General features: G+C 41.1%; 1 protein-coding gene across 2 annotated transcripts in view; it reads left to right on the top strand.

Annotated features, from left to right (window-relative positions):
* Positions 1-4,407: 4,407 nt before the first annotated feature.
* The window catches only part of CAMK4 (calcium/calmodulin dependent protein kinase IV), a 155,978-nt gene continuing 137,077 nt past the window's right edge, over positions 4,408-23,308 (top strand). Inside the window, exon 1 of one of the 2 annotated variants that reach the window (XM_033086618.1) lies at positions 4,408-4,759. In XM_033086618.1, coding sequence (XP_032942509.1) covers positions 4,581-4,759 — 179 coding nt within the window. In that variant the 5' untranslated portion in view covers positions 4,408-4,580. The remainder of the gene's footprint in view (positions 4,760-23,308) is intronic. The other variant, XM_033086619.2, reaches the window with a different exon arrangement.

Genomic DNA, 23,308 nt, shown 5'->3' with positions numbered 1-23,308 from the left:
CAGTTGCTGGCAAAAAAAATCATCTTGACTTCAAAACTTGTGACTAGGATTGGAGGTAAAGGGCATGTTGTTCCCCTCCTTCACCTCTAATGTCACTCTACAAAGGGTCAGTCTGTTCCTTCTCTTTGTTTTCTTGCATAAAGACACCTCCTCCCCAACATTACTGTTCTGCTGGCCTCTCCCAGCACTGCATTCATTCTCAGCTGATTTAAACTCTTCATATACACAGTTGATTAAAGACTCCATCTTTACCCAGGAGCTCTATAAATCTTTAAGTAGGCTTAGATTTACACATAAAACAGCATGAAAGATGATGACAATAAATTAGGAGACTGTGATGTACTTGTTCAATACAATACGACTTCCTATACATAAATAAAAACAAAGAGATTGGCAGAAGTTTTTAGCATTCCCAACTGACAGGCATCCATGGAAGCTCACACAGTCATTCAGAGGTACTGGAAGTTGAGTGGAAGATGAAAGATGTTTCAGAAAATAAAAACGTAATGCAAGACTTTGTATTCAGCAGGGAAATCAATGACAGGGAAGGGAAGTGAAATCTTCTGGGATTTTCCCTGATCTCAAGTTCTTTGACTTGTATGTGACAGCGTTTGAGCAACTTCTGTTTCAGAAGACTTAATCTGCATTACAATGATAGCAGATGAGCATCTGGCCTATCACAGGTGGAAATGTGGAATCCATAGTGGATCATCTTTGTAAAGAAGGAAGCTCTAGTACATGAAAACCATTTTGAAAGAAATATTCCTTAATGGAGACTATGTATGACAATTTGCTTTTTATAGGTAACACTACCTTTGATACAGTAGACATGGACACATTGTACCTTCAATAAGAAGATGGTGCAGTTTGGCCAGGAAGAAATACTGACATAAGTTTCAAGGGACTAACATGGTGCTCTTAAAAATGATGCCCTCAAACTGAAAACTTCTTATCCAAAACTTGGGACAGAATTTTTCTTAAGTTCCTACACAAGGCCTAATCACTAGAATTGTATGAGAATTTCAGTAATCAAGTTCTAAATGTTCTTATCCTACATTTACCTTTTAATGTCACCCTCTATGCTCTGCTTATACCTGATGCAATGATGTCTGCACAAAGGACAAGAGCATTCACAAAACAGGGCTACAGCAACCAGGAGGACAGAAAGATGACTGATCCCACATCTCCACCAAGACACCAGATCACATTCCTGCTTTGGCGTTTGAATTTATGGGGGACAGGCAAGAGGCAGAAGATTAGACATCTCTTGAATGTATGTTTTGTTCATATACACTGCTACCTTCTTGACCTGCTTTTTCTCTTTGGGTTTGTAACTTGGGTTTGCTGGAAGGAAAATTATGATCTTTGGATCCCCATTGTAAAATTCTGTACATAGTGCATCACAAATTGATAAATGACGATCTATGAGTGTTTTAGTTTCATGTCCAATAAAGTTGGTGCAAATCTTCACATAGTTAACATAGACCTGAGTTGGAGCATTGCACATTTGAAATTATGTCTTTGGTTTCAATGAGAGGCATTTTTTTTGCTGGTTAGATACAGTGTGCAAAATGAAGACTTTCTTTAATTCCACATGGACATGTTTGGATATCATGATCTTAACTGAAGGATGTGTACCTTCTGAAGAACAAGGTCCAGACAGTTTTCAAGAACAAGGTTATCAGCATGGTGCAATGCAGCTCACTTTTGAGTCAGTTTTGAGGAAAGTAAAATACCTTATCTAGAAATACCCCAGTTGAAAAAAAAAAAAAAAATCCACTGGTGCTATGCCATTTAGAAAGAAGTAGCTGAATGGTAATTATATCTAGATTTTTAGAGATATAAACCTGATTGCAGGTACCTGGACAAATTTAAGACTACTAAAATAATTTCTTCAAAAACCCCACCGGAACAGAACTATATGTGCCCTTTTCCTTACAGAATATGTTAGATAATATGACGTGGAAAACCCCTGTCTTCTAAATGTGCTGAATTGCCGTTTTGTGTGTGTGTGATTGTCTTCATCAGTGACCATTTCTTCTCCCAGAAGGTGCTGTTAACAAATAACATGAAAAAGTGTCAGCTATCAACCAAACACTTATGAAGAAAAGCTCTGCATACAATCAGCAGAGATGGAGTGAGCTGGGGAGGTGAAAAGAGGGCATAAGCAGTGCTGAAAAGGCTGCCTGCCTGCTGCTCTGGTGCTGATCTCAGCCCTGTAACTGTAGATGCTCTGGGTATGATGTTCATCTCAAAGGAAATTTGGAGTTGCTGTCAAGTTGTATCAGATGGAATTTGGTTTTCAATCAGGCCTTTGGGTTACTTTTTTCCTGACTTTCAAATATTAATTTGAAAACGATAAAATCTCAATTTACAGTGAGGATCTACATTTTAATTTTTTAATGGCAAAAAAAGTAAACTTGAGGTGAAAAGGATTTATCTCTCTTTAATCTATCTATCTATCTATCTATCTATCTATCTATCTATCTATCTATCTATCTATCTCTCTATCTATATCTCATTTATCTCTTATCCTTTCCCACTATTAACAAAAACTAGTTTAGGAGATACTTCTTCTATTACCTGGTTACTCGGAGAGAAGTACAGTAAATTCACGAATACAAGCCGCACTGAGTATAAGCCGCATCTCTGGGTATTGGCAAATATTTCGTTCTTTGTCCATAAATAAGCCGCACCTGAATATAAGCCGCTCTGTCGTTCGCAGCGAGGACCCGCGTGCAACAAAGTTGCCAAATACTAACAGAACGGCGGCATGGCAGGGGGTTTACTGGCTCAACTAAGGCTGTGCAGGCTCGGCCCGCTAGGGGCTGCTGACGGGGCCAGGTGGCCCAGCCCGGCACTGCCACTCGGGGCTGGCCGCCGCCTCTGGGTTCGCTTGCCCCGGCCCCGCTCCCGCCATGGCGCCGGCTGGGCACGGAGCACCCCCTGCTCCCGCCACGGCGTCGGAGGGCGGGGGTAGAGCCCCCTCCTCCTCCCCGAGCCACGGCAATGGCGGTGCGGGGTCCCCCCGTCTCTCCCCTGGGCTGCGGCAGAGGAGGAAAGACGAGAGCTCTCCCACCTCTCTCCCCGCCCCCCGTGCTGCCTGCAGGGAGCCAGGGCAACAGAGTAACACTTTGTAACAATCGCAGAATGCCAGCTTTTACTGGCAGGTGCTTGGCTCGGCGCCCTGGCTGGCATGTCTGGGGTTGTAAATGTCAGAAAATTATTCATATATTAGCCGCCCCCGAGTATTAGCCGCACTTCCGTGTTTCCACCAAAATTTTTGTCAAATTGCTGCGGCTTGTATTCGTGAAATTACTGTATTTCTTTAGTAAATCTTTGAGAAATTATGAGGTTCAGAATTAAGATTAATTGCCCCATCTGTTTACAGTAAGGAACTTAAGGAACAGTAAGAGACAGGCTTGTTTATGAGGGGAAACAAATGATTTTGGAAAACATCACTACACCTGAATTAGCACAATGCTGAACAGGATACTGTGCTTCATTTGAGCAAGAAATACGACATTTGAAAAACAGGCCAGTGAATTGAGGTTGAAAATTAGAGGACAATACTTCGTCCTTTCTGCTGCATAAGTTTGCACATGGTCCATTTTACCTCCTGCCTGTACTGGCATGGCAGTGTGAGTGGGTGTAACAGCACAGAGAGGATGTGAGTGGGATTGATTTGGCACACTATGCATGCGAGGCACACACAACTGCTGCTGTTTTATTTCGCCACTACACCAACAGGAACGACCCTTCTATAGATGTTTCTAGCTAAGGATTTTGCAGTCAGGGATGTAGCATGCTTTAGTATAATTCGCATGCATTTCATAACCTGCAGATTTCATAACCTGTCAAAGAGTGGCATTGCAGCACAGGAATTTTATTTCTCTACGGCTTCTTTTAGTTCTCTGGTGGGAAGGAAAGATGAGTTTTGGGGATTTTTATAGTCATGTTCGAGAATTTGTCAGTCTCTTTCTTTCCCACTGCTGTTTGCCTTGTTCAGCCTCAGCCCCCACACCCTCCTCGCCAAATTCACGGGAGAATTCCTGAACTCCCTCCCGCTGGGGAACTGGCAGAACGCTGCAGCATGGCGGGCCGGCGCCCACCTCGCTCCGGGCTGCGCATCCTGCCCGGCCCCGCTGCCCAGGGATCGGGATACCATTTCCCCTCCCGTGCTCTTCCCTGCCCGCGGGGCCGCATCCCGCTCCCGGCGCCCAACTCGCAGCGCTCCCTCCGCACGGCCTGGCCCCGGGGGTCTGCGCTGCTGCTCGGCTCGGCTCGGCCCGGCCCGGTTCGGCTCGGCGGGGCAATGGGGCGGGGCAGGGGGCGATGGAGGTGTATCCCCCGCCCGGCCCCGCCGCTCCGCCCCGCCGGGCTGGGTACCCGCCACCAGCGCTCCAGAGCTGCGCGGGGGGGAGGAGGAGGAGGGGAGAGGGAGGGGAGAGCGAGGCAGGGAAGACAATAAGTAAGGAAGGAGAGAAAGAGGGAGGGAGGCAAGGTGCAGCTGCCGCCTTGTCGCTCTGCGTTCTGTAGGCAGCGCGGAGGAGAGGACAGCCCTCGGCAGGCGCACCGGCATGCTGAAAGTCACCATGCCCTCCTCATCCTCCTCGTCCTCCTCATCCTCCTCCTCATCCTCCTCCTCCGGCTCCTCTGCCGCCAGCCGCCCCGGCTCCGCCGCGCCCGACTACTGGATCGATGGCTCCAACAAGGACACCCTGGCTCACTACTTCGAGCTGGAGTCCGAGCTGGGACGGTGAGGCGGGGCCGGGCCGGGCCGGGCCGGGGCGGGGGCCACCGGGGCTGGGTGTCCCTCCCCGCCTCGCTGTGGCGAGAGCGGCAAAACTTTGGCGAGCGAGAGCGGCAGCGGGAGCCCGAGCTGCTTTCACGAAGGGCAGGCTTTCTAAGGGAAAATCTCAGCACCCCGAGAGCCGAGCGAGAACTCCGCGGGGGAAGGGAATGAGTTTTAGGAGGATTTTTAGGACGCTGCCCCGAGCGGGCGGCTTTTATACAGGGTGCCTGTGTGCTGGCGGTCCCTGTGCGCTTTCGGCTGCAGGGTGGGCATCATTTGGGAGCACCGAAACGCCGCCTGATTCACGGCTCCTTTCAGAGCAGACCTTCCTTCTCTCTCCATTACCGGATCCCTGCGCTGGCAAACTCCCACCCGAGACACGAGTCCCTGAACAGGCCTCTGCAGGCAGGGTCCTTCCCACCGGGGTGCTGCATCTTCATTCATTGATTTTGCACTAGTGCCCTGGTGATTGTCCTGCCCGGCAACTTAAAGGTCCTGACTCTTCAGGTTCTTGAAAACTGAAGCCTGGTGTAAAACACTGTATCTGACATGCAGTTTTTGCCCTCCTAATGCATTTGTTAGTTCACGTTGAATTCACAGGTAGAAAACAATGTGCAAAAAAGTGGAAAATTGCAGGATTTTTAAAAGGTTCACAGTACCTGACTTCAATGTGTAAGTCAGTAGGTAGCAAATAGCAATTGTTAGTTTTGCCAATGATAGGATATTAAAACAGCTGAAAAATGTGGGAAATTTGCAGACAATAACATGGTTGCCTTGGCAGAATACTTTTTTCAGAAAGGATGTGCAATGAAAATTATTGCTACAAAGCATACCTGTGCTTCCTGTACCATAACTGATAGGGGCAAGAAAAGTGATAGAAATACAATATAGTATAATTATTGGCTTTCTGCCTAGGTCTTATGCATCTGCTGCTACTTCCCTCTCCCTGTGCCCCTCCTCCAAGCCCCACTATTGCTACTATTCCTAGACAGATTTAAATAAGTATAGTTTTTTTGTATGCTCATCACATTTATATTTGACTTCACTGTACCCCTGTGCCAAAGCATAAAAACATGAAGCAGGAATATTGCTATGCTGGTTTTGTGTCTAGAGTTGACAAAAATGCAAACAAAATGGAGTGTTGGTGAATTACAGCAGTTGATACCAACCCTGTCACCTGGACTAGTACTCTTCTCTGAGGTCTGTCTAGAATCCTCCCACCATTTGTGGCAGGAGGCTTTGCTTAAGCGTAATGTGTATTGGTGATACATCTTGAGTTTATATTGCATAAGGAAGGGTTTTTAACATGTGAAATCTCCAATTTTTGGTAGGAAGAGTTAATGCCTGTAAAAGTGCTAGAGTCAAGATGAGATGCAATGGATTTTTCTTGCAAGGTGAGAGAGTAAATGCTGAAACACTAACAAAAGGTTTGAATATGGAAGGTAACCACACTCAAGTAGCGTAGAGATGTGAGCCATTAGGTCTGCACTGCTCCTGGCTAGAACTAGGAAGTATGATTTAAAACAAAATCAAAAACAATGCAGGAGAAAACAACCATCTCAATCAAAGATTAAGAGGTAGAGATGGGACAGAAGAACTTGGAGGGGTACATACTGAGAGAAAATTTCTCTAATGGATGTGGCAATGAGATCTTGGTCCTTAGGTCCCAAGACCAGCTTTGAGATGTTTTCACAGCCAGCATCCAGACTGCTGGTGGTTGTCTCAAAACCCCTCTAAAAGGTGTATCTTAGCAAATTTGTAAGGAAGATCCAACAATCCTCTTGGTTCCCAAGTGTAATATAAAAGTGTACTGTTTTCTTTCGGTAACCTTGTCTCCAAACTTTTAGTTTTGGATAGGGTTTTGAAATTGTCTGAAAAAAAAAAAAGTATTCATTGCTTAGTTAGGTTAGTGGTGGGGAAAATGTGTCAGGTGAGGCTGAATAATGTGGCTATGTGATCCCTTTAGAAGCAATAAATAAAGTAATATACTGCTGTAACCAATGGAAAACATTGTCCTAAATTGTCTTTAGCAAATACAGGGATTGAAAGATATCTTTTGGCAAACTCAAAAGACCTGCATTTGGACAGCTGTGGCCAAGTATGGGAATTTACCTTTGGGAGGAGTGCCCCTTGTGCAAAGTATGTCTGACATATCCCTAAGACATCTTACTTTAACTCTTACTTGCATGACTAGCTAAGGAGTCATGGAGGAAGAGAGAGACAATCCTTTTAGGAAGAATGATAAATTGCCTATAAGCTTAGGTGGGAGTCAACACTTGTTTCAAACAGTGGAGTTCCACAAGGATCAGTTCACATGTCCGTGCTGCTCAACATCTTCATAGGTGAAGGGGTTGAACAGAAATATTTGATGGCCTTTGTAAATTGTCAAGGTTTAAAAGGTTGTGTTGCCTGTGAAGAATTACAGAAAGACCTTACTCTACTGTTGGGGCATTTAAATGGCAGATGAAATTTAGTTTTGATAAATAAAATGGGTGTGGAGCAAAAACCGTTGAGAAACCATTTCATTCTGTTCTGTCCCTAGTAAAACCTGTAGTGAGGTTTTGAGAGGTATCTGGAGGCACATATGGCATGGATAGAACATCTCATTAGAGGTGCTTTTTGTCTGGTTTGGCTTTTTTTTGTCATGCAGACTCTTTGTGGTATCTGTCAAAAAATGTGGTGTCCAGTCAAAAATCAGTGACAGGAGGTAAGGCCGCTCAGCAGAGTGTACTGGAAATCCTCGCCACTGGATACTGTGAATGCTAAAGGGTTACATGGACTTAATGGGCAGTTAGGCAAGTTTACATGCAAGAAATCCACTAAGACTGATTAAAAATGAAGATACTAACTATTGAACTGTAAGTTGTTGGGAGTTTTGAGGGTATTCTCTGATAGTGTTGGCTGCAGTTTGCTCTATTCCTACATTCATCTTGAGCCATCTGTGTTCGGTCACTGTTCCTACTCTGGGCTAGATAGGCCTTTATTCTCATTTTTTGTTCTGTTTTTATGTTCCACTGAAGCCCTGATTAGTTCACCTTCCTTATAGTTGATTTTTCGCAAGGGTTTTGTGTATAAGTGGAGCTCAAAACACCTGCAAATGTGAAAATTTCTGCTTGCTTTTACAAAATGTTGTTGTTTTACAGGTTGCAATTGTTGATGTAGAGTTTGGAATTTTGTTGTGAATGCATTTCAACTAAAAGCTTATTTTGCATGCTCTCTTGGAAAAGAGATATTGAAAATATTGCACTCTACAATTGTATTTCCTTAAGGTAAAAAATAACGAACCTTTTGTAAGCCTTATATAACCCTTGCTATATCTTTTGGTACAGAGTTTCTGAATTCAGGGTTGGTCTAACTATGGTATTTGAGTGGAGAAGAAATTCAGTAATAATTTTTTTTGCTACTCAGCAATACTACAAAAAATGGAAATTTTCTTAGTTGGAGTTTTACTTGACAGGCACCCTCTTTGCCTAACTAACTACCTGAATAGTAACATTGTCTAATGTTACTCTTGTAGTCAGGTTACAAATCTATTAAAGGGTCAAAAGCAAATGAAAGTACTTCCAATCAAATTCTTCAGGCTTTCTTTCTTCAAGGTTGCCTTTTCCTGCATGGGCAGTCTTTCCATTGTGTGATCTTTGCTGAAGACTGAAACTGAGAGGCTGTCAATACTTGGCAACTTAGCTTGAACAGAGTGTGAGCTGAATCATAGGTGGTTTATGTCCTGAGTTTTTAACACAGAGAAAGTTTGAATGTAATGTACAGTTTGAACTCAAGATTTTAGTGTGCAGAATGATGTCTTACTCTGCCAATGCTATTTATGAAAGCTGTCATCCTAACATCTACTTTTGTAATGGCAATAGTACATGAAGTGAGCTAATTTATTTGTTAGCTGATTTAAGCTAACAAAGCTAAAACGTCTTTGTGAAGCTGATGTCAAGTATTATTTTGTAGAAATTGATTGGTTTGGCACTTGATGCTTTGAAGTTCAAACAGTTTTTGCTTTGAAAGCGTGCCAATTATTTTACCCTCCATCCCTTCATTAAAAAAAGGTTCCTTTTCCTGTTCTTCTCAAGAGTAATTTGTTTTACAGTCTCTTTACCCTGTTTATTTTGAAAATCACTTTCTCAGCATACTTTAGGGTGCATTTAAAGTAGGTCCTGTCCCTCCTTCAGTAACACTCTTGCTGACTTGCTTGTGAATTTTTTTCTCTTGGTGGACCTGAGGATTTTCCAAAGTGATGCAGGCATGGAACTGATGACAGCACGTGGTGCTAGCTGTCTGAATGTGAGAGCATGGAGTCCTTTTAGGACTCATGATGAGAATAATCTGTGAGCAGAAGATGCTAGTGTAGATTTACCTGTGCTACAAACTGTAACTTGCTTGTTACCCTTACACCTCCAGAGAAGCAGGAAGCATTGTTCCTCAGGCAGTTCCTGCCCATAGGGAAGGTTGTTGAAGAGGTGGCTCTAGTTGTGGTTGGACCTTGCTTTGAGGTAGGATGATAGGAGATAGAGTGGGCAGAGTGAAGTTCATCACTTGGGTACCAGAAAGCAGAACTTGAAGTGAATAGCCCAGGCGATTCTGGGCTATTCTTTATTCTTACTGTTAAATATTTATTTAGTTAGTTATTCTTCTATAACTAAAATTCTTTACTCAATGCAGGAAGTGATTTTTTCCCAGTTTTGTCTGGTTCAGTTCAACAACTTGTTGATTCAGATGTAAAAAACTGTGTTGAAAAAGCAATTAAGGAAAATTTACTGTTCCATGAATAATATTTGAAATGAGTAGGTGATTAATTCTGTGTAAATTTAACAGTTTTCTGATTCTTATAAACAGAAGTATTAATAATGCAAAATTATGGTAGAGAATAATTATTTCTTGAGTTTCAAGGTGGTTTTTTTTTTATTTTTCTGTCAGTCACTATGCATTTATGTCACTGGTTTGGATAATGTTTTCCATTTGAAAAATTGCATTTCTGGTGGAGAAAATGAATAGCTCTTGAAGTAAGTACTCTCAAGAATACTGAAAAAGTTTTTTTACACAGATTGGTTTTAGGAGTGATAATCATGTAATTTGTGTTAATACAAGAATTGTCATGCTTGGAAAACATTACATTAGACTTCAAGAGGTAAGATGTAACAAAGTAATTATTTCAGGATATTATGGAGAGAATCACAGAATATCTTGAATTGGAAGGGACCTACCAGGATTATCAAAGTCCGAGTCTTGCTGAAGAGAGAAAATCTGAAAGCAAATAAGTATTTTCAAGAGCAATTGAAAGAGAGTGATTATGCAATAAGGCTATGTGATTTTGGGTGGAGAGCAGATGAATTTAATGAAGTTCTATGGTATCAGAAGCATACTATGTGTTCATTCCATTGTGTCTTTTTTTGTGCGTCCAAGTGTGCACACTACTGTTAAGGGATTGTAATGGACACAGTTTCATAGGCAGAATTCTTCCAATAAGAGATGTTTCAATGTTTGCTCACATACTAAATAGCCACATTTAAAAAGACCAGCGCTTATGTGTGATGGCCAGTGAAAAAATATTCAACTGTTTGCAATAGTCTGTGCCCCATCTGTGGAAGTTCAGGTGTTTTCTAGAAATGGCTAACTATCCTCTTCAGCCCCTCAGATCAAAGAAATTTTATTTTTCTGAATATTGTCTGAAAAGTTCAATAAGGAAAATTTTAACAATAGTAATTTTCAGCCCTTATTTTGTTTAAAGTTCAACAAATTGAACCAGCTTTATTGCAGTAAACCTGAATAATTCTTCTGTGGTTTTCTGCTATCCACAATGTTGACTGGGCTTCAGAAAAGCAATCTTCTGAGCTGGAAAAACCTGCAGAGGTTTGAATATTATTTTCTTCTATATAAAAGCAATATGAATGAACCATTAGTAGGAGTTCAGATTGTATAAAAATAAAGAACATGTACTTCCTTGTGCTTTCATAATGAAGCAAAATTTAAACATAGAAGCTTGCATATTTGCTCTTTGCTTCTTTACATAGGCATTCCCGCCATACTTCGTTTGTTCGCAAGAAGTGAGCCTTTACTATCTGAACAATCAGTAATTTCACAAGGAATATTCTTTTTCCAGTATAGGAATGAAAATTCTGAGAAAGGGAAACCATTTATTTCCAGATGTTGGTGTTGCTTTTTGTTCTTGGTTTGTATAATGTCTTTTCTGATATTTATCCTTTCTGTACCTCTCACATTAAAAAAAAAGGGCAAGAATGACACATTTTACAACCAATCACTGATATATTGGAAATTCTCTTAAATTTAGTGTTAGTGATGCTTTATTTGGTCTTGCATTGTCAATGTCATTGTCATTACTATCATAGGTTACTCTCTGTCAAAACATGTGGACGATTGGGGCCCATCAGGACTTTCATCTGTTGCCCAATGAACAGATAAAGTGTTATTTTGTTCCTTGTAAAGTAATTCTAAATTAGGAGAAACATGGCTTTGCAAGTGACCACTCAGTGTGTAGCAGCTAAAGATTTTGAATTTCAATGTGATCTTCAGGGAACAAGAGGAAAGAAATTATTGCATTGATCCACCAAATTCCATAGTTGGGACTGCCTGCTTGTTCAGACACAAGTAATGCTTGAACATCATAGTGCTGTAGATTATAACTTTACCTCCTTTCATTTATGTGGTTATCTGTGCTAGAGATAAAGAACCTTAAAATGTAAAACAGAAGGAAATGGGAGCACTCTTAGGGAACAAAAATAATTATAAAACATACTGCCCTTTGATAGTTTACTATTTTTATATATGGCATTTTGTGGGAGATAATGTAAAAGCAAGTCCAAGAGTCATAATTCACAGCCTTAAAAACAAAACAGTAAATTTTATGCCCTTCAACAAATGTATAGTCTGTGTTCCAATGCATACCTTGCTGTGAGCATCCATATGCCACAGATAAGATGCCAGAACTCCAACTTAATCTCAGAACTGATGTCATCTCCACAGTCCTTTTCCCCAGACCCTCTTCACCAGAAACATATGATGCATCTCTCCTCTGGCCTCTCTCCAGGCATTGTGAAGAAAAACCAAAAACAACTTGCATGGATTTAAGGAATATATGTCAATTCTAAAACAGGGTCATGTATGTGTTCCCCTCCATACCTTTCCCTGCAATAATTTTTCCTTCCTGACAATATTCACATTTTCTTCTCAATTGAGATGATTATGAACACACTAATATGTTTACTTATTTTCAATCTTTTGATCTTTAAAGCATATCCATGTCTACCAGGTTCACTGCCTTTGGGTACTGATACTGCATCTTAATATACTCAATTCAGTGTGATTTCATTAATGAAGACAACCCTGATTGCACTGCAGACTTTAGCAGAACAGAATAGAAATAAAAATTTTCAACAAATATCTTGTTTTTTGTCTTTTTGTATTAAGGAGGCAGTGAGGGACAGTCAATTAGATCAGTTACCACTGGTATTATCTTCAAGTACTTCTGAAATAACTTTCATATTGATTGTTATAGGGAATAAAAGAATCCAGCCAAATTAAGAATGATTAAAGAAACAACTTTTATTTCGTGACTGAAATACGGTCCTTGGTAGCCACAATCAAAAAGGACAACACCGAGCCCGAAGTCGGCACTGAGTGAACACACACACTGATCTGAACTCTACCGCTTCGGATCCCCCTGTGTACATGAATGTCATCCTGGTCAGTCCTAGTTTTATACTGTTTTTCTAGCCTGGAGCAAAGGTCCTCCTTTCCTGTCCTGGTTTCACATATTTATGTAGCTTCCTTTCTCTGCGTGTGACTGGACAAAACCATTTCTGGGAAGCGATGAGTTTTGATGAGTGCCCATTTTGGTTTACGGGAACCAGGTATTGAGATGCAGCTTTCCTGAAGACCCTGATTATCTTGACTGGCGATACTTACTGAGTGCTCATTGCTTGGGTGTTTTCTGGACTGTCTCCGTAAGGAGCCACCTCCTTTTGGAGCCGATTCTATTAGCTTGCTAATCCCGGTTTTGTCAGCAGTTGCAGTGTTGGAATTCTGTGAGGTAAACCTTCCTCCTCGCTGCGGCTAATGTTCTAAAGTTTCTTTATTAATTTCTTCATTTATACAAACATGATTTATCTTACATAAATCACAAATTAACATGAATTACTTTACAACATATATTACATTGATTTTCTCTAAATAGTCCTTGATAACAGAATCACACTGACTGTGCTGAAGAATATGGTACATGATTTTATTTTGTACTTAGCTATAAAAAAATTAAACATACAATTTTGAAATGATTGGACTTCTGTACCCTTCTGTGGAAGGCTGGCCATAAATTATGTGCTTTTTACTTGATAATAAGATCTTTAGCTATTATGTTTCCTGGTGATTAGTTGTTTGAATTTTATTCAAATGTGAGGATATATCTCTTTCAGATTCTCTCTACATACAGGACAGTGTTTGCTGCTTTCTGGCATATTAGGTGTCCTGCACCTGCTAATGTTGTGGATCTGCAAGAACATTTTAAGAACATGCTTTGGATCAGAAAAAAATTCAATGCTTTTGACACATTTTGATTATTTTATATTAATATGGTGGTATGTCCTAGGGTGATTATGATGCTTGTATCCCCAGTCGCCTGTTCTGTTTATCCTGGATATTAAGTTCTGCAGCTTTAAAACTGGTTCTGAGAGTGAAGGGGAAGAGAAGAAGCCCAGAATTTGTTATCAGAGACTGCGTCCTTCTCAAAGTCAATGTTGCTTCCAGTGGACAGCAGGAGAGAGCTGTCCTTTGCTCTTCATTAGTTTTTAGCTAGCTGAGGCAGAGAAGTTCCCTGGACTGAGTTTTTTTTTCCTTTTTCTTGGAATTGTTTGAATCTGCTCTGGACTAAGATACCCAGAAGAGCAGCAGGAGCTGGCAGCTATGGCCCACCAGTCCTGGTCTGGGCTGCAGCATTTCCCAGCACCAGAAAAACTGGCAGGAATAGCCTGAGTGAGCTGGGCTGCACTCTGGAAGGGACCCTTATGAATCTATCATCTTGTCAGAGCTGTGAGGGGTTTTGTTACTTGGCATTGTTCATTTTTGCACTGGAGAGTGCTTTGCCTGTTAAATAAACAGTTTTTTTTCCACTTGTCTCCAAGAAAATCTTTGTCCAAACCACCTGGGAGAGGGGTCGCTTGAGTTTGTTTTCAGAGAAACCCCTTTGGAGGTTTTCTTCCAAATTTGACCTAAACCAGAATATGGTATTACACAGTTTTAGATTTTTGCAGAGAAAATTGGTGTATTGGTAAGGCTTATAAGGCTTGAGAGAGTCTGCCATGGATGAGTATAGATTTTTTTTTATTAATTTTTTAAATCTATTGTCATATTTTCTAGATTAATGAACCACAGTTCTGATCTGATGTACAGTGCTTTACAGATGTTTGGTTTTTTGCCTTCTTGATGGAGAATGTGTTAGTCAGCTTCCCATGTTGTGCAATAATGATTTGTTAAAACTGAATGCAAGACATGCTGAGAGCTCCAACATCACCATAATCTATGCTCAGGGAGCTGTAGGATACACATGCATTAATGTTTCTGGGTGCCTGCTGTATTGGATACCCACCCCCTTGCTATTGTGAGTGCAGTGAGTGATCCTTCTCTCTACATGTTCTTCAAACCCTCATGATTTTCTGGGTGACTAGCTTAGTTAAATTAAAAGCGAAAGGGTTGAAAGCTGATTTTGTAATGGGAAGCAACACTTTATGATGTAGATATTGATGACCGCTAAGGAAATGACTAATGACATTGTTTAATGGCTTTGGTTTGTTTAGTGATCAGCGTTAATGTTAATGACATTTTGTTTAATGATCAGAGGAAGAAACGTAGTAAAGGTGGGTTTTTTTCCTTCTCCCTCTCGCCCTTCTGTTTTTTTTCCTGGGGATTCTTTGAGGCCTTTTCAATGGAATCTGCAAAACTTGTGGAAGACACTGTTCATTGGTCTGCTAGCTAAGTGGCAGAGGATTAACTTGAGTTGAAAGAGGAAGGCAAATTCTAGTCTTAAAAAATGCTGCTAGAACAACAAGTAACTGATAATATTGGAACAACACGAATGACACTGAAAATACAATAATAAATTTATTTTATTTGGTGCAGGGAGAAGGAAGACTGGTAACTTAATTGTATCTTATTCTTCCTTCACAACATTTTAATTCAAGCATGTCTTGACTGTAAACAAGAACAGCGTTTAGTACTTAAAATTAGCAAATAATGAATTCTAAGTAAGATCAAGAATCAATTCCAAATGGGGTCAATATGTACAGTAATTTCACGACTATAAGGTGCACTCTTTTGACTAAAATTTTCCCTGGAACCCGGAAGTGCGCCTTATAGTCCAGTGCGCCTTATCTGATGGACAAAGGCAAAAAAATTTGCCTACCTGGAAGTGAGAGCTGCGAGCCACAGGGGGAGCCGGCAGGGCCATGGCTGCCAGGTGGAGGCAGGGTGGAGTGGCGGCGGGCACACCCCGGCCCCGTGGAGGTGGAGCCACCCCTTCAGAGGCACGCCCTGGCCCCATGGAGGTGGAGCCGCCCCTCCAGAGGCAGCCCCTGGCCCCATGCAGGCAGGACGGCCCCTCCAGAGGCACCCCTCGGCCCCGTGGATGCGGCACGGAGGGGCGGTGGCCATGCCTCGGCCTCGTTGGATACAGGCGGGCCTGGGGACCCGTGGCACCACCCCTGTCGGGTACAGGTGGGCCGGGGGCCAATGGCTGCCGGGTTGAGGCGGGGCCTCGGCCAGAAACCGTGCGGAGGGAGCTGGGGGCGGAGCCTCGCTGCAAAAAACCAAATGCACCCTATAGTCCGGTGCGCCTTATATGATCTACAAAGTTGCGAATTTTGCCGACTCCCAGGGGTGCGCCTTATAGTCCGGTGTGCCTTATGGTCATGAAATTACTGTAATGGAAAATCTGTAGTGAAAGAGACCCTAAAATTCACCGACATGTTTGTTTTCTCTGACACCTGTAGGGGTGAAACCCATCTCCATCTCTGTATTACCTCCCTAATAAATAATGCAAATAAATTATTTTTGAGGTTAGATTCAAATCCCATCTCTCTTCATAATTTATAAGTATTCAAAAGTAGTTGGAGCAAGAATGAAACAGTGAAAAAGGCAGTTTTATTCCTTACCATAAAAGTCGTTCACAGAATTAGTTTGATTGCAGTAACGTAAAGGGAATATTCTTTTCAGAGAATCATTAATTTCAAATGAGAAAAAAGCCTTGGTCACCTTCTCCTCAGCACAACAGTATCATTTTGACCATTTGAATATTCAGGTTGTCTAGTTGAAGTACGTTAGCTCATGCTAATCTACTATGATTTCAAATGGTTTGATCCGTACTAGGCTATTTTTACTGTTCATGCTATACCTACATAGAGGAAAAAAGCAAAATATTTGAACCTTTTCACATTATGACTTTAGAAAGGATGAAATGTCGTTTGTGAGGGAAAAATCATATTAGATGTATTTCCCTTGCAAATGACTGTCTAAATTAGGGCTGATGAAATTTATCCGTCACATAAATGTCCCTCCAAATCTTGCTTTCTTTCTCCTGTCAGTCTCTATTCTATGAACTGATAATGTGTGCTATTTGTGAATTAACACAATAAATATCTACCAGAAAGTAATTTGCCATGGTGTTTCTTATGAAGTGAACTGTATTGAATACCTAGTAATACTATTTTACTGTGTTTTGCTCTAGTCACGGCTAAGAGTAATAACGATTAGCAAGATGTGTTATTCACCCACAATGGCATGTGGCCATTAGAAGTCCTTGTGTAGTTCTTTGGAGTTGTTAAAACTTGTTTTGTGCACACATTCTTATCTTTGCAATGGTTATTTCTCATATTTGAGGACTCTGGAATTTTCAACCCATGATAAATTGCAATATTTTGGCATTTCTCTTTGATTTGAGTTAGCATGAGTAATTTAAGTACTTATGCATTGCAGATAAGGGATAAGTTTCACACCATGGAATTATTTTAAAATTTTGAATTAAAATTTATAAACCCTTTCACATTTTATGTTTTGTGTTCATTAAAGATATTATTCACTCAAAGTAACCAGATTACAAGTATGAAGTAAGTTAATATCTTGTGCAATGGTGCCTTTTGAAAGTTCTGATTTAGGTCCCTCTTAACTGTTTTTGTCTTTGATTCTTGCTTGGACTGTGTTCTACAAGCTACATCAAAAGTGGTGCAGCTTCCATATGATTGCTGCTGGAACACAGAGAGGTTACAGAACCTGTGTTTGTCTACTGCCTCCAGTTAGTTACAAAATTCTCAGACTTTACTATTAAGAACAATAAACATTATTGAATGGGGTGGGGTGGGGTCACATTTCCCTTTTTTACAGCTGCTGTCTTGGTGGCTTATAGCTGTCTGGTTGTTTGTTGCCCAAACTCTGTGTTTTCCATTTTCCTTCTGTTTGCAATTGATGAGATTTTATAGTTGAGTTCTTGATATTTGTCTGTACTTTGTGACTGTGAAGTTAGTGCTGCTAAATTCTATCCCTTTTCTTTTTGGTCCTACTCCCCAGGTAGTAAGTACAGGCTTTTTCTTTCTGGTATTATAGCTGTCTGATGCACTGCCAATGACTCCCCAGCTTTATCATCAGCAAACTGAATCAGCATGCTCCAAAGTTTATGCGAAAGGAGATAGTTCAAATATTAAATAAGATCTAGAATCAACCAAAGGCATAGTCCTCAAATATATGTCAGATAAAAGCAAAAACACTGAAATAATGTGCAGTGTGTTTCTGGCAAGTTTTGATGAGGGTTAGATGTGAAGGCAAATCTTCTTAAGACTGAGAAAAAAATCCTAAAAGCAAATGGCTAGTAAAATTGTTCCCCCATACCATTATTCCACTCCAACTGAAACTGAAACAAATCAGAACTCTTGCAGTATTGCCAATACCAAGGATGAATCTCTTCTTTTTTATTTATTTGGGGATTCCTAGCTCCTTTAGCTAAGGGAGTCTGTTCTCACGTTCCTCGCCCCAGATCCCAGTGAAAGCACTCTAATGCACTCTCCATCATCTTTACGCAAAGAGGGAGAAATAATCTCTGCTTATTAAATGGGCACAACTTTTGAAACTGCAAATTGGTCATTCTACATTTGACTTCTTATGATGGGTGCCAAATAATGCAGTAATTTCACGAATACAAGCTGCAGCAATTTGACAAAAATTTTGGTGGAAACCCAGAAGTGTGGCTAATACTCGGGGGCAGCTAATATGTGAATAATTTTCTGACATTTACAACCCCAGACGTGCCAGCCAGGGCACCGAGCCAAGCACCTGCCAGTAAAAGCCGACATTCCGCGATTGTTACAAAGTGTTACTCTGTTGCCCTGGCTCCCTGCAGGCAGCACGGGGGGCGTGAGAGAGGCAGGAGAACTCTCTTCCTTCCTCTGCCACAGCCCAGGGGAGAGACGGGGGCGCCCCGCGCCGCCATTGCCGCGGCTCGGGGAGGATGGTGGGGGGGGCTCTACCCCCACCCTCCGACGCCGTGGCGGGAGCAGGGGGTGCTCCGTGCCCGGCTGGTGCCGCGGCGCTAGCGGGGCACTCTCTCCTTGCCCAGCTGGCACTGCGGCGGGAGCGGGGCCGGGGCGAGGGAACCCAGAGGCGGCGGCCAGCCCCGAGTGGCAGCGCCGGGCTGGGCCACCTGGCCCCGTCAGCAGCCCCTAGCGGGCCGAGCCTGCACAGCCTTAGTTGAGCCAGTAAACCCCCCACCATGCCGCGGTTCTGTTACTATTTGGCAACTTTGTTGCACGCGGGTCCTCGCTGCGAACGACAGAGCGGCTTCTATTCAGGTGCGGCTTATTTATGGACAAAAAACAAAATATTTGCCAATACCCAGAGATGCGGCTTGTATTCGTGAATTTACTGTGCAATTGGTGTGCTAGTCAGGAAGCTGACAGAAATCTTGATGTTTCAGTAGCTTAGCTTTTAATATGCATATAGGTATATTCCTCCTCCTGTTTTTGAAATGTGGATTAAGTGTGTATAAATGTACTGAATGTGGAAAGCCTCATCTCCAGTAAGTCTGTCAAACAAAAAAGAGTGGTATTTTACATGACATTTAAAAATTATGTGAGTCCGTGAGTTATCTGGGATCTCATAGGTCCTAATTATTTATCCATCCAGCATAATAGTTGCAGTTGTGAAAAGTGACGGCAACTTTGAAATAAAATACTTGCTTTCATGTGCATTATGAAAAACTTCTTTTAAATTTACTTGTAAGCATTTAATCTGAAAATATACTCTTAAGGAATTGGTAATTCTTCAACAGAGGACTGTGTCTGTGGGTTAGGATAATTTACGTAAATTTAAGGACTCCTTGTGCATGCAAGGGAGAAGAGAACTACCTTGACGATGATTACTATAAAAATTATAATGTAGCAGAAGGTCTGTAACCATCTGTACTTCTGTAACAGCCTTTTAAATATGAGCAAGACAGACGAGAATTGTGCCTAAAATTGGTATGTGATAATTTTGCGGAAGAGACTGTACGACATGGTTGTCCATGTTACCAGGAGCTGTCTCGATGACTCAGGAGAGTTCTCAGTTATCTTCAGAATAACTGCTTTGATTTTCAGTGTCCTCTTGTTGGTAGCAGTAAGATCAGTATTGATCTGTTGACACCACCAAAGGATCAGCCAGATTCTCCTAGTCAGATTCTTATCTCAAATTGAAATCAAAATGTCTTTGGGAGCCTATGTACTCTCCTACATCCTTAATACCTGGCTAGTGGAAAATGTACCTAAACTGCAGTTATTACTCTCAGACATGGGCATACAGTGCACTGGGTATGTGTGTTTTAGTGTTTAAAGGAAACTTAAATTTGCCTTCCAGAAGGAATCAACTCTAATGATGCCATGAATGTGTTTTTCCATTTTGCTCGTGGAGACATCTTGCTTGGAAACCCTCAGTATTTGTTTCCAGAACTTTCAACCATTTCAGAATTTACTGACTAATGCAGACATACATATTTGTTTACAATGCAACTTAAAATGAACGGGTCATCTTAAGTCTTTGAGTCTTTATATTGTAAGAATGGTGGTGCTGGGTCAGATCAAAGGCCTGTTAGGGCTGATATCCTGTCTCCTGTCTGTAATGAGAAGCACATGCATAGAGAGGGGTGCAAGAACATCTATCCTTTGATACTTCCCCAGAGCAGTCCCTCAGCCTCCAGTAATCTGGAGCTAAATCTGAACCTTCATCTCTGTTCCTCATAATAGAATAGTCATGTAAATTTGCATGTAGTGCTTGAAAGGTAACACAGAATCACAGAACAGATGGAGTTGGTAGAGACTTGTTAAGATCGTCCAGTCCAATGTCCCTGCTTAATAAAGTTAGAGGAGGTTTCCCAACATTGTGTCCCGCAGCGCTTTGAGTAGATGGAGATAAAGCAGGGGAGACATTCACCCGGTGAAATTATACATGGGCTAATAATTAATTTCTTAACAGTTTTTGTGTTTTGGGTTACCTTTTTTTTTTTTCTTTCCTTCTAGTCAAAGGCTTGATTTGTGTAATTTTTGTCTATATTTCAAGATGTCTTTTCTTTTGATAATAGGCCAATAATTTTGTTTAATATAAGAAATTAGGATTGTGTTCAGTAGTCATAATTAATATTTATTTACAGGGATTTTCTCTGCCATTTAATACCCCATAACTGAATGGGGTACAGTATACACCTCTTGCAGCCGGCCATAGAATTATTATGGAGAAATTTGATTATTAAAAAAAATCCCAACCATTTATTTTCACCTCTTGTCTCAGCTCCTTGGGTATCAGACACCAGCTCTGGTCAGTTAGACTTGTTGATGAACCTCTCTGCACTGTGAAAACTAAACATTCCAACTACTAGTTCATCGGTGTCTTCTGTGTTTTCTTCAAGCACCTGTTTTCAGGGGCCTTGTCAAGTAACTTCTGAAAATCCAAGTATCAAAATCAATTGAACCTACTTTATATTCACATGCTTGCTGAATCTTTCAAAGAAGGTCTGTGGTTTTGACACATAGCTTCTCTTTACAGAAGCCACATTAACTCTTCCCCAGGCTCATGTATGTATCCATATATCCACAGTTCATATTCTTAGAACTTTAAATTACTTCAGCAATAAAGCAGCAGTACAGTCCTTTAGTTCCCTCTGGTTACCATTTTTAAAATTTGTTGTCACATTTGTTTTGTTTCAGTCTAAAAAGGCTAAGTCAGTACAAGAGTTTGTATATCACTTTAATTTCAGCTATTTCATCTATTAATTCAAGATAATCAATTAACTGATTCTCTTTCAGTGCCCATAGTATGCTATTGGTCATTTTGTCTGTTTGTCCTATGTTGTTTTTTTGCCTCTTCACTCTATTTACATAGAGCTGTGAAGACTTTTTTTTCCATCTGTCTTCTGAGTAAAGAAAGATTGTAGCATTGGAAAACATCAGATTTGTCATAGGCTGTTCAGTAGACACAAAATCTTTACAGAATTAAAATTTTGTAATGATCTGGCAGCCACTTTTCATTGTATTATGGCCATTGTGTGCTTGCTGAAGAGACCACCTTCAATAAAGAAAGTTTTTCCTTTGGTGAAAAACAGGTAAGAGGTTACTCTCCTGTCATGTGATGGAAAAGCCCATTAACAGAAAATCTTAGGGAAAATCTTTACAGAATTTTGCTATTTTTTTATTTCTGACCAAAGGGTGATAGCCCATTTAAGTCCAGCAAAGGAGAAATATGTATGACTAACGATAAGCAAAAAATTTGTTAAAATATTCTAAATCCCTATGCAGTGCCAAATCAGTTCATTTTTCTTTTTGATGAACTGTGCAAGGGACAGACCATTTTGGGAAGCTGAGGGATAGAAGTTGAGTTCCACCCTAATAGGCATATAGAGAAAATTTATTTTCTGTTATAGGCATAGGTTTTTTTATAGAAATTGTGAATGAATATTATGAGTCTTGAATCAAATTATCAATGCTCTGGTAGTTATTTATACAAATTTTTTTTATTAATTTGTAAGAGAAATACATGTGGCTGAAATAGGCTGGAAAATATGTTCTCCTTATTGGACAGTGAAATATGTGCCTAAATGACTGTCATTTAACCTGACAAAGCTATGTAAGGGTGTTGCAATATCAATAATCAATAATCTGAACTATGACTCCTTAGCTGGTTAGTCCTTTCTGTCATCTTCCATTGTCTCAGCATTCATCTGTGACCTTACATTACAGTATCAGTTTTGTAGAAAAACTCCATTTTGTTTAACTGCTAGGAGGTAAAACGTTAACTGAAACTAATCGTGTTTATCATTGTCCCTGAAGCAATAAGATCCTGTTGAGGGCTCAATAATTCAAGCAGTTGCCATGAATTCAAACGTGTGCACACAAGTGTAGGTGCAACTTCGGATGGATGAGAAGGTAAGTGGCAAGTTTTTAATGTGTAGTGACTTTTGTGATTCCTTTTGATGTCAGGTGGATGGGAGCCATCAGAGCAGGTGCACTGATGGAGATGAAATGAGTGGTAGGTATTTAGAAGCCTAATGTAACCCTTCTTTTCTTTCGAAAGTGTTGATTCCGTCTTCTATCAGTAATGGACAGCACAGCATTAGGAATTTATGTAAAAAAGTTTCTCCAAAGACAGCTGTTGGTCATAATAGTTCTGGAGTCCCAACAGAGAGGATAAAATGCCTGGATCAAATAATGGAATTATTTAGGGTGGGAAAAAACCTTAAGATCATATGAGCTGACCATAAACCACACCAAACCATGACCTCAAGAACCACGTCTCAATGTCTTTGAAACAGCATGTTGCTGACCATTTCCCCTTGGATTCTGGGGAATTCATTCTGCTTCTTTTCTCTGTCTTCCAGTTCAGGGGGCTGGGTACCCCAAGGTAACTCATGCGGTGTGGTGCAAATGCTCTTGGCCACAGGGGCACAGTGGCTTCACAGGTTTCTTCTGCACCTCATCAGGTGGAGTCTGAAAGTGTGTTAGCTCCAGCAGAGCAGCCTTTCTCTTCTGTGCTTCCCCACACCTGACATTGTCCAAGAATCAGAAATTTCTGAGGTGCCGTCTGCACTCCAAGTGATGGTGTTCTTCCCCACAGTGGTGCTCAGAAGGGATATTTTGAATCTGCTCTTTCTTTCATGTTGACTCCATATCTCTTATTCTCAGATGGTCAAACTTCTACCAACAGCTGCCACTGTTATGGCTCACAAATGTCTGGTTGTAGCTACAGGTTTCTTGTCAATTTCTCGTTTTCTGCAGCTGAACTCTTTTCTTGCATCTCCTTGGAGTCACCCTTCTAATAACATGACACAGGATAAAAGCCCTCCTCTCTTTCCCTGTTGCCACACTGTGTTTTTGTGTGTAGTGGAAGGGGGAAAGCAAAGTAAGAATATTCTTCCTTGCTTTTAGGTTTTTCAAAGAAAATGCAGAAGGCTGTTATCCCTGATTTGACCTTTTCCACAACCTTGATTTGTGCTAG

Source organism: Catharus ustulatus (genome assembly GCF_009819885.2).
Source record: "Catharus ustulatus isolate bCatUst1 chromosome Z unlocalized genomic scaffold, bCatUst1.pri.v2 scaffold_29_arrow_ctg1, whole genome shotgun sequence".
NCBI lineage: Eukaryota > Metazoa > Chordata > Aves > Passeriformes > Turdidae > Catharus > Catharus ustulatus.
This window is presented reverse-complemented; position numbering and strand designations above follow the sequence as displayed.